A 12,743-nucleotide genomic window follows, 5' to 3' on the forward strand; every position below is an offset into this window, starting at 1 on the left:
CTCTCTCGCTCTGCCTCTGTCTCTTCCTCTCTGTATCTTCCTTTCTGTTTCTTCCCCTATGTCTCTCTCTCTACTTCTATCTCTCTCTACCTCTAAAAGGTCCTCAGTGATGTCACCATTGCCCTTGATTCTAAGCAATGTTGTGCTGCTATTTTTATTGACAAGCCCAAAGCTTTTGATACAGTAGACCATTCCATTCTTGTGAGCCGGCTAAGGAGTATTGATGTCTCTGAGGGGTCTTTGGCTGGTTTGCTAACTATCTCTCTCAAAGAGCACAGTGTATAATGTCAGAACATCTGCTATCTCAGCCACTACCTGTCACCAAGGGTGTACCTCAAGGCTCGATCCTAGGCCCCACGCTCTTTTCAATTTACATCTACAACATAGCTCAGGCAGTAGGAAGCTCTCTCATCCATTTCTATGCAGATGATACAGTCTTATACTCAGCTGGCCCCTCCCTGGATTTTGTGTTAAACACTCTACAACAAAGCTTTCTTAGTGTCCAACAAGCTTTCTCTGCCCTTAACTTAACTTAAAAAAAAAAAATGTAACCTTTATTTAACCAGGCAAGTCAGTTAAGAACACATTCTTATTTTCAAAGACGGCCTGGGAACAGTGGGTTAACTGCCTGTTCAGGGGCAGAACGACAGATTTGTACCTTGTCAGCTCAGGGGTTTGTCAGCTCGGGGGTTTGAACTCGCAACCTTCCAGTTACTAGGTTACTAGTCCAACGCTCTAACCACTAGGCTTCGCTGCCGCCCCGTTCTGAACACCTCCAAAACAAAGGCCATATGGTTTGGTAAGAAGAATGCCCCTCTCCCCACAGGTGTGATTACTACCTCTGAGGGTTTAGAACTTGAGGTAGTCACCTCATATAAGTACTTGGGAGTATGGCTAGACGGTACACTGTCTTTCTCTCAGTACATATCAAAGCTGCAGGTCACCCATCCTTTCAGTTCGCTGCAGCTAGCGACTGGAACGAGCTGCAACAAACACAGGACAGTTTTATCTCAATCTCTTCATTCAAAGACTCAATCATGGACACTCTTACTGACAGTTGTGGCTGCTTTGCATGATGTATTGTTGTGTCTACCTTCTTGCCCTTTGTGCTGTTGTCTGTGCCCAATAATGTTTGTACAATGTTTTGTGCTGCTACCATGTTGTGCTGCTGCCATGTTGTGTTGCTACCATTTTGTTGTCATTTTGTGTTGCTACCATGTTGTGTTGTCATGTGTTGCTGCCATGCTATGTTGTTGTCTTAGGTCTCTCTTTATGTAATGTTGTGTTGTCACTCTTGTGTTGTGTCCTATATTTTATTTTATTTATTTTTATTTTTAATCCCAGCCCCCGTCCCCGCAGGCCTTTTGCCTTTTGGGAAGCCTTCATTGTAAATACAAATGTGTTCTTAACTCACTTGCCTAGTTAAATAAAGGTTAAATAAAACATATATTAAAATGTTTCTCTCTACCTCTCTCTACCTCTACAACTCTCTCTCTCTCTCTCTCTACCTCTTGCTCTCTCTTTCAGCCTCTTCCTCTCTGGCTCTCTCTATATATACACTTCTGTCTCTCTCTTCATGTTGTACACACACACCCGCTCACGCACATACAAACACACACACACACCATAACTAGACAGGTGCCATGTTAGTTGAAGGGAGATCACATGGTGTTGCCTGTAGGCACAGCATGCAAAATGATTTTGAATTAAAACTTGTTTTACATTTATTTCTCTAAATTTACAGTAACTGAGAGACCATTCCATTACCCCACCTTTCATCTACAATTATCTGTGAAATTGTAATATTGTGTTTTCTTGCCATTTGCCAGCTGTAACCTATGTCCATTGGTCCTGTAATGCATTATGATTGCCTGCAAAACGCACCTTCAGAATCGAAGCATCAACCATGGCTACACTGATGATCAGTGGGGTTAATTTACACAAGCACTAGTTTACTGGACCATCTCTCTCTCTCTGTCTCTGTCTCTGTCTCTCTCTCTCTCTCTCTCTCTCTCTCTCTCTCTCTCTCTCTCTCTCTCTCTCTCTCTCTCTCTGTCTCTGTCTCTCTCTCACACACACACACACACACACACACACACACACACACACACACACTCACACACACACTCACACTCACACACACACACACACACACACACACACAAAAATATATATATATACATACCATTCCGTGGGACCCCGTTGAAAATAAGCTTGTTCAGGAGATTACGCAGTATGTTGGAAATTAAGAAAATAACACATGCATTGTCCTTTTGAACGTTGGTTAATGCAACCTATGGTCGACTATATACGCAGTGGCCAAGCTTCTAATAGGCTACTCTTTATAATACTGTATCTTCAAGTGTATAATTCAATCATTTGTCGCATTTGGTGTAGCAAATACATATTTGCGGGGACAAGCACTGATACCATAACCATTACACGTAACCGCAGGGTTATAACCTAATAATAACAGCTGCTAAAAATATATGACACTGATATTCCCTGCACTGCAAACTCTGACAGCTCAATGCATGTTTCCTTTTGACACGCTGGATGGGCTTGCTGCGCAATTCTGTCAAGTCAGAACATCATCATGCATGGCGGGTGTCCACATGGCTAAAGGGAAAGCTCTCTTTAATCCATAACAGGCAAAATAATACTCTGAAAAACATATTCAACCACTCGGCGCAAGAGGTTTAACACATTCACTTCAACGCCCAAACGAATACACACCAATAATGTCACCGCTGACTGTGGTAATTTGTCAACAAAAAGTTGCCTAAAGGTTTATATCCCCATACTACAAGTAACAAATAAACCACTCTATTAAATCACTCAGATTATATAGAAAGCAGAGAAAAAAAACTTGTTTTAATAAACGCAATACAGCAAATTCCACGCCATCCCTCTCCGCTTAAGTTGCAGGAATCTTGTTGCGTGTGCTCACCTTTTCCAATTGCCCCATGTGAACACCAGAGAAGGACGGCGAGCTGTAAAATCATTCCACTGTGTCTTCTGGTCCTCAAATCCATGTTCAAAACGAAATGATGCTGCCGGAGGAGAGCGACCATTCCTGTCCTCCTCTAGCTCGGTAAATAATTCGCGTATGCCTCTCTCTGTGCTGCCTGCCTGTGCGTCCGCTCTGTGAAGCGCTCTGCTCACGCCATGCGACTGGTTCCGATTCGAGGAGGAACAGTTGAGAGAGGGCTGAGAGAGAAATAGACACACCTCTACAGCCCAGCCTCTGATCAGTATCACATATTTTAAAGTGCCCATTATTAAGCACAGACTTCAAGACCAATAAACTATACAAATTCTTGGACTTACTGTTGTCTGCTATCAACTAACATTTTTTAACATTTAGCCTGTGTCATGATTAGTTTAACTCTATATAGTTATTTGTGAGAAGGGTCGGCCGTCGCGGTGGCAGTGAGGAGCGAGGGAGACTGATATATCATCGAATAAATTAATATTGGCTCCAACTTTACAATACTCACAAAATAACAAACCGGACGATAAACATGCCTTGCATGGGATAGCACCTACCCAGCCAACCACTTACTGTACCTGTTTAGCCTGTGGCGACAAGAGAAAACGATGGGTATGAAGTTACTGTCCGGTGAAAATGGCACTTTTAAAAGCTCATAATCTGTTAACTCATACCCAAATAATGATGTTGACTCACCATATAATTGTATTTGTGTCCAAAGTATACATTTGCGGGGGAAAACACTTAAAATGAATGCTTGCTATTTCCTCAAAATAAGCTGCTTTTTAATGTACTTAATTACAATAGTATACTTAATTTTGTAAGGAAAACTATTTAACTCATATTGTAATTAATTACAGATCATATTTCATAGAAATGTGGAAACACTGGACAGCTATTTTAAATCACTGGTTTAAACACCTACACCAGTAGAAATGTACTTTTTCGAGATGTAAGACCATGGACAGAGCTTCACTAGAGGTTTACGTCAATTAAGTAATTGTTTAGTTCAAAGTATGATATATTTGTACTCGAAGTGGCAAATCCACGTAATGTCTATTCTATTATACACATTCTTTTCAACCTACTTTTTGTTTCAGGCTGGGTTTCAGCCCCCCCCCATCAGCATGACATTGTTTATTCATCAGAAACAGATGCACAGTTATTCCTCTTCATGACCCGAGATGAGCCAAACAGCCGTCAACTAGGCCACCTGTGCCATTGAGAAAGTCAAAATAGGGGTGCAAACTTGTGTTACAAACTTTTACTAGACAATTATCGTAATCCATTGAATAATTTTTCAATTGACACTTATTTTTGAACTAGTCTGTTTGTTTATGCATGACCAAATTATAAATCGTATAAATACGTGATATGATAGCATTTTGCAAACCCGTTCCCCTTTGGCCCCAAGATGAATGGTTTTGACCACAAGTTTTGCTTCACTACACATTCCACTGCTTTGGTAGGTGTAACGTTAGCTAAAACTACACATGTCTATACATATAATGGAAAGGCAGCCGCAAAAGAAAATTCAAGGAACTTATAGTTACATGTCATTTGCGGCGTCCTTGATCATGAGCAAGCCTGTCATTTCACTTCCCGTGTGAGAACCATGGGCACTGACTGATTTGGCTTTGCCGTATTGAAACCAAAGCCTCCAAGCAGCCTACCTACCTACCAAAGGCTTCACCGTGTACATTACGATGTAGAAAAACACATATCATTCATCCATGTTACTGTAGCTTCAAGTAGTTATCCATGTTACTGTAGCTTCAAGTAGTTATCCATGTTACTGTAGCTTCAAGTAGTTATCCATGTTACTGTAGCTTCATCTTATTCTTTCCAACTATATATATGGTGGATTCGTGGCCGCAATTTTTGGAAGACGCCAAAACTTTGGAGATAACAATAAATGTCAAGTCAAAGATTGGCTCTGTGCCATGATGCATGGTCTGCAGCCTAAAACCAACATGCTAGGTGAGCCATTCAGGATGCCCCCACGCTAGCATTTAACAGTTTTTGCTTTTTACAAAGTCTGCCAATACTTGAGGCGCACACACACACACACACACACACACACACACACACACACACACACACACACACACACACACACACACACACACACACACACACACACACACACACACACACACACACACACACACACACACACACTCTTACAAAAAAAACCACACAAAAAATCGCAAGTTTATTTTTCACCACTTCCAGCCGCATTGAGAAAAAGCAGCAGAGAGATGTAGGATGCTATGTTGCTGGAATGGATGTGCCAAAACTTGCAACTGGAGAAAAAAAGCATTGATAGCAAAGGCCAGGGTAACATAACCAAAGATAGGGAAAATTGCAGAAAAGAGGAAGGCGTTTTATTTAATCATGATATCTCCCCAAAAAATTCCCTGCAAACGATATTGCCTTCACTTACAATTAATTTGTTCTCACATGTGGAAATTATTTCCTTGCAATATTTTGTTGTGCAATCAATATTTTTGGTTTTATGTTTTGCTTTCAATATGATTATTTTTGTTTGCAATACTATGAATTTTGTTCTTCACTTCAGAAGTTTTTCTTGATATTAATGGCACAAAAGTAACTCATTCACTAGAGGATTGCACCATGTAATAACACTATTACTTGATTAAAGGATTTTTAAGTGCCAATCCTTAATTGAGCAATTAACAAAGTGTGCTCCCTGCCACAGTTTCAGTAAAAAGTTGAGGGATTGGGCTGGAGAAATGCAACCACTCTCAAATCCTTAGTCTACAGTATGCTATGGATGCAAGGACTGACCATCCATCATATCAAAAACATGTTTTTAGACTATACAGTGGTTGTTTACATTTACTTTGTGAACAAACACTGGAGTAAAACAAGTTTATATTTTAAATTCTGAGGGGTACAACAGTTGAACTAAGCTCACGAGGTATTTAAATACATTATAGTCTTCAAGAATCAATGGGTTCATATCACACAAAATAAATGCATTAAGGTCAACATAATCACTCTCATCTGCTAAACCCGCTGGTGGGAGAGATGTTATCATGTTGCATTTATATGGTAATAACTGTTGTTAGGTTCCCCAATAAGAAACCAAAAATCGATGCTCAATAGAAAAAGGGAATTAACAAATGAGCCACTGACAACCAAAATGGAACAGGTGGGGTTTTAAAATGGGTTCTGAAAGGCATCCACAGGGGGCCTACTGAGTGGTGGCCAAGTAACCTGTCACATACAGTGCATAGAGGACCTCTGGAGCTCTGTCAGAGTGACCATTGGGTTCTTGGTCACCTCCCTGACCAAGGCCCTTCTCCCCTGATTGCTCAGATTGGACGGGCGGCCAGCTTTAGGAAGAGCCTTGGTGGTTCCAAACCTCTTCCATTTAAGAATGATGGAGGCCACTGTGTTATTGGGGACCTTCAATGCTGGAGACATTTTTTGGTACCATCCCCAGATCTGTGCCTCGACACAATCGAGAAAAAATCCTAAGCCCGTAATAATGTTAAAGTCACTGGCTTGCTGCTGCATAGCTCATCCCTCATTGGAGAAAGATCTCCAGTAAATACTGTTGTAGAAGGTATGCCAGAAGAGGATGTGTGGGCTATATTGTAGCTGTGGGAATCTGCCTTTGAGCCAACCACCAAGGACACATACAGTACATAGGCCTTAGACCAACAGACACAACAACAACACGCTGGTTTGTAGTATTGCATGTTCCTTCACCCATGGAACCATTTAGAGATATCCTTCACATGATCCACAGCTCATTTGTGAAAAGGGTAAAATAGCTTGCATCCGAAACATTTGAATTCAAAATACACAAAGGAGTAACACTGACTCATAACACTTTTATAGACTAGCTAATTATTAACCGATATGGTGAGAGAGCACTAAGACAAAGACAACAAGAAATTGTAGACCTTTTGTACTGAGGGCACTGCCCGTGAGACGGATTTCACACAAGCACTCGCACACGCACTAACCATAAGGATCACACCCCAGTGCACCGCTGACAGACTACACTTAGATGAACCACTGGGCTATTTAATGGCCGTATCAGATGTCCTGTCAGGTAAAAAGGCTTTTAAACACAAGAGTCTGACTGACTGACAGGGAGAACCTGAGCTTCAAAGGGTTTCCAGCCATTTGCTGCACACACTACGGACTGTATTCTGTCAATGGAAACGTATCACTGTGTGTTGAGTGACATGTGCCTCCACAATACCCAAAAGCCTTTATATTGACCAGCTTTGTAAATTCAAGGACAAAGCTTTCCTTTTACTATTTTGTGAGAAATCACTACTTGGCAATGAATGTTTATATCTCTTCTTTAGAAATGTAGCTCCATCCATTTATTTGGGACTAGTACTTTCATGTTTAGATAGATGCATCTTGAAAATGTCCTAAATTCCACTCTTTTGAGTGAACCCCTTGTTTCCCCATGGTTGCATCCAAAATAGCACCGTCTTCCCTACATAGTGCACTACTTCTGACCAGAGCCTGTTAAAAGTAGTGCATTTTAGGGAAGAGTGTACCATTTTGGACGCACACACTATTTCTAAAGCTGGGTAACCCAAAAGGTTTGATTTGATTTGATTGTATCTGTCTTGGGAAAACCTCTCTACTCAAGTGTAGACTGTATAACACATTTATTTACAGCTCAACACACATTTAATTTTCTATTTCTCACCCCAGATTAAATCCAAACCTATACTAGTCTCCTGTGTTGACAATGTCCAGGAAATTCCAAAGATATTGGGTCTCAGCCTTTTGGGTATTGTGTTGTTGTGTTGCTACCGATATTTGCGAAAGCATTCATAATTGTTTGCCCGTAGTTGATTATGTTCTAATGAATCGCTACTGCAAATGCTAAAGTGATTCAAACATTAAGGCTCATTTGTAAAACCAGCAGTGTCCAATCTCTCTATTGATATCTGTTTCTATTTGCATGCCGTAAGACACACTGTGAATGCATCACAGTGTATAATTGCAATGCACTCATACAAACGTTAATGGAGATGATTCCTACTCACACAGTCAGCGTCAAAGAGTCACCGGTGGAATTACATTTCACAGAAGTGAGTCCAGTAACACTGCCTACCCGCTGAGCTGCCTTTGTTGAGGCATCACTGCTGTTGTTTTTCGCTTTCAGATGTCCATTTCCCATGGTTACTCCCTATCCCACAGAACAGAGATGTTGAAAAGAGCACTAAAAAAGAGAGATGCGAGGAGAATGTGAATGAGTAAAGTGCTCTGTGTATAAGAGTGGGCAAGATGGAGGGTTATAGTGTTCGATATAAGCCCACCTTTAGTTCCAGGGGTGCTAGGAATTGAGGCTATGTGGTTTTCGTAACAAGGAGTATGGAGTGGTTTCAGTCATTAAACGCAATAGAATGGAAGGAAAAACGGTTTTGTTCTTTAAAATAAGTTGGACAACAAAGACAGCACATCTCTAAAATAGCATGGAGATATCTCTGGGAGCATACAGTAGCTAATGCATATGTATACATCCAAATGTCTTTGATCTTCATTTTGCCTGGCTACAGTAATCTCTATACTCATTTACATTTCACACAAGTTTACTAAATGTAAACTTGGGAACAGTTTGCATATGAAATTGAATATTCATACTCATTCAGAAAACATTTACTCAGGATTTGTTTGTAGTTTCCTGCATCACAATCTTATTCAATAGAACATAGTTATGCGTTACATGAGCTGCTCAGCTATGCCATGTGGACAAAACATACATTTAGCGGATGCTCTTACCGAGAGCATCTTACAGTAGTGAGCGCATACATTTTCTTTTCTCATATTTGAGACCCGTGGAAATCGAACTCACAACCCTACTGTAGCATTGCAAGCACCATTCTCTACCAACTGAACCACACGATGCCACAACATCCCCAGCATACAAATTCATATGAAATAGAGCAGTACTCTATACAGTACTTGCAATCTTTGACGAATCTAGCAGTAATCCAGCCTGCTGGTAATTTTGTAAAAATAGTCATAATCTTGCTTGGAGTGCCAAAATGCAAATGAGACGTCTGTTTCCTCCATGCAAAACATTTTATTGGAACCTTCCTTATTCAGTGTGCTGTAAATAGACAAAATATGATATGATTGGGTTTAACTCCTTTGTGTGTGATGAATTCAATTGTTTCCGATGTAAGGCCTTCTCACACATGAAACGTGAAATCATGTGAAGTAAATCAACAATGGGAAAACAGTTAGACTCATTCAGTGTGCTGCTGTAACATTCTCAAGTACAAACATTTGAAGGAGTTCTTCATTATGGAAAAATTAAGCCGACATTAGGCTCATGCAGTGTAGATGCGCTCGTTTTGCTATTAGTTAGTTAGCTTGTTGCCTACAGTAAATTAGTCACTTGGCCTGGCAGCTGTTCTAAAGCGTTGTACTGCTTTCTACCTTGTCTCTTTTTGCAATTATTCTGCTTTATATTCCCTCCCTGTTCCAGCTGGTCTCTGTTGTGTAGTGTTTTATTCTGTATTGTTGTGTTGTGTTTTGTTGTGTAGTGTAGTGTTGTGTTGTGCATTTATTCTGCTTTATATTCCCTCCCTGTTCCAGCTGGTCTCTGTTGTGTTGTGCAGTGTAGTGTAGTGTAGTGTAGTGGTGTGTGTGTAGTGGTGTGTGTAGTGTTTTGTAGTGTAGTGTTGTGTAGTGTTGTGTTGTTAGTGTTTTATTGTGTAGTGTTGTGTTGTGTGTGTAGTGTTTTGTAGTGTAGCTTGTGTTGTGTAGTGTTGTGTTGGTAGTGTTTTGTTGTGTAGTGTTTTGTATTGTAGCTTGTGTTGTGTTGTGTTGGTAGTGTTTTATTGTGTAGTGTTTTGTTGGTGGAGTTTCGTGTAGTGTTGTGTTGGTAGTGTTTTGTTGTGGAGTTGTGTAGTGTTGTGCAGTGTTGTGCGGTGTAGTGTAGTGTTTTGTGGTGTAGTGTTGTATTGTGTAGAGTAGTGATGTGTTTTTTAAAGTTGTGTTTCTTCATGATATGTTGTGATGTGTAGAATTGTGTTGTGTTGTGTTGTGTTGGTTGTGTTGTGTAGAGTACTGTAGTGTTGTGTCTTCTTTTCCCCTCACAAGAAGAATGTGCTTAGTCAGTTAGCTGAGAAAGTATCTGTTTCGATGAGAGAGCATAGAGAGTTTAAGAGATCAAGGTGTTTCCAGCTCCTCTCCTTGGTGTGTGAGAAACAATAAAGAGTCAATCCTGAGTTTGGAGAGCGAAGGTCCTTATGTTCTCACTGACCATACTGCAAATTAGCTGCTTTACTTCAACAGGGGAGGTGATTCTGATGTGACCTGACGGGAGACAGTCAGGGCAGAGAACCACTAAATGCATGGAGAGAAATAGACTATCTACAATTTGTAGACTAACTGGGCGTGACCTTTTACATGCTCAATATATTCATTGGGCCACAATTCAGCGAACACAAGGAAAGGAAATAAAGCTGAAGGAAGGTAGTACAGTCATTTAAGATGGTGCTTTCCCATTCTGTCACGACTTCCGCCGAAGTTGGTGCCTCTCCTTGTTCAGGTGGCGTTCGGCGGTCGACTTCACCGGCTTTCTAGATCTACATTTGTTTTTCCATTTGTTTTGTCTTGATTGTACACACCTGGTTTCTGTTACATTATAATTTATTCCCTATTTAACCATCTGGTTCCCACATGGTTTTGTGCATGTTTATTCTTTGTTAAGTAGTCGCTCTGTTGTGTCGAGCTGGAATATTTTCCCTGTATGGAATTTGCGCCTGACTCCATCCTACCTGCTGCACACTGACTCTTGACAGAAACACCCCACGTTATGGAGTCAGCAGGTACATCCGGTCCTCAGTTACCAGTGGAGGAGCACGTCCAGCAGCACTCGACGATGCTCCAAAATATTGACACAGAGTTGGCCATCTTCCCATCAATTTTAACCATCTTCCCTGTCCCTGCTGAAGAAAAGCAGGCCCAAACCATGATGCTGCCACCACCATGTTTGACAGTGGGGATGGTGTGTTCAGTGTGATGAGATGTGTTTCTTTTACGCCAAACATAACGTTTTGCATTGTTGCCAAAAAGTTCAATTTTGGTTTCATCTGACCAGAGCACCTTCTTCCACATGTTTGGTGTGTCTCCCAGGTGGCTTGTGGCAAACTTTAAACAACACTTTTTATGGATATCTTTAAGAAATGGCTTTCTTCTTGCCACTCTTCCATAAAGGCCAGATTTGTGCAATATACGACTGATTGTTGTCCTATGGACAGAGTCTCCCACCTCAGCTGTAGATCTCTGCAGTTCATCCAGAGTGATCATGGGCCTCTTGGCTGCATCTCTGATCAGTCTTCTCCTTGTATGAGCTGAAAGTTTAGAGGGACGGCCAGGTCTTGGTAAATGTGCAGTGGTCTGATACTCCTTCCATTTCAATATTATCGCTTGCACAGTGCTCCTTGGGATGTTTAAAGCTTGGGAAATCTTTTTGTATCCAAATCTGGCTTCACAACATTATCTCGGACCTGCCTGGTGTGTTCCTTGTTCTTCATGATGCTCTCTGCGCTTTTAACGGACCTCTGAGACTATCACAGTGCAGGTGCATTTATACGGAGACTTGATTACACACAGGTGGATTGTATTTATCATCATTAGTCATTTAGGTCAACATTGGATCATTCAGAGATCCTCACTGAACTTCTAGAGAGAGTTTGCTGCACTGAAAGTAAAGGGGCTGAATAATTTTGCACGCCCAATTTTTCCGTTTTTGATTTGTTAAAAAAGTTTGAAATATCCAATAAATGTCGTTCCACTTCATGATTGTTTCCCACTTGTTGTTGATTCTTCACAAAAAAATACAGTTTTATATCTTTATGTTTGAAGCCTGAAATGTGGCAAAAGGTCGCAAAGTTCAAGGGGGCCGAATACTTTCGCAAGGTACTGTACAGTAGAGGTGGATGCGTCCGAGGCTGGGATAGGAGCTGTGCTGTCTCAGCGCTCGGGTACACCACCTGTGCTGTCTTTTTGAACAAGCTCAGCCTGGCGGAGCGAAACAAAACTAAGGCAGACGCACTCTCCCGGCTGTATGACACAGAGGAGCGGTCCACGGATCCCACTCCCATACTTCCGACTTCTGGCCTGGTGGCACCGGTGGTATGGGAGGTGGACGCGGACATTGAGCGGGCATTACGTACAGAGCCCACTCCCACCCAGTGTCCAGTTGGGCATCTGTAGGTTCCGTCTGATGTCCGCGATCGTTTGATCTGTTGGGCACACACGTCACCCTCCTCTGGTCATCCTGGCATCGGTCTTATTGGGAAGTACTGGTGGCCCACTTTAGCTAAGGACATGAGGGTTTATGTTTTCTCCTGCTCGGTGTGCGCCCAGTGCAAGGCACCTAGACACCTGCCCAGAGGGAAATTACAACCCTACCCGTTCCACAACGGCCGTGGTCACACCTATCAGTGGATTTCGTGAAGGATCTTCCTCCGTCACAAGAAAACACCACAATCCTTGTGGTGTGGATCGGATTTCTTGCTGTCTCCTTCCTTTGCCCGGTCTCCCTACGGCTCTACAGACTGGGGAGGCCCTGTTCACCCACGTCTTCCGGCACTACGGGGTGCCTGAGGACATAGTTTCTGATTGGGGTCCCCAGTTCACGTCTAGAGTCTGGAGGGCGTTTATGGAATGCCTGGGTGTCTCAGTCAGCCTCACCTCAGGTTTTCACCCGGAGGTGGAGAGAGTTAAC

At 41.9% G+C, this 12,743-nt stretch overlaps 1 protein-coding gene across 3 annotated transcripts in view; it reads right to left on the bottom strand.

Moving 5' to 3' along the window:
* cntnap3 (contactin associated protein family member 3) overlaps positions 1 to 3,178 on the bottom strand; it is a 221,017-nt gene extending 217,839 nt beyond the window's left edge. For all 3 annotated transcript variants that reach the window (XM_052458344.1, XM_052458342.1, XM_052458341.1), the window contains exon 1: positions 2,951 to 3,178. In XM_052458344.1, coding sequence (XP_052314304.1) covers positions 2,951 to 3,074 — 124 coding nt within the window. In that variant the 5' untranslated portion in view covers positions 3,075 to 3,178. The remainder of the gene's footprint in view (positions 1 to 2,950) is intronic.
* Positions 3,179 to 12,743: the final 9,565 nt, after the last annotated feature.

This window comes from Oncorhynchus keta, chromosome 12 (assembly GCF_023373465.1).
Source record: "Oncorhynchus keta strain PuntledgeMale-10-30-2019 chromosome 12, Oket_V2, whole genome shotgun sequence".
NCBI lineage: Eukaryota > Metazoa > Chordata > Actinopteri > Salmoniformes > Salmonidae > Oncorhynchus > Oncorhynchus keta.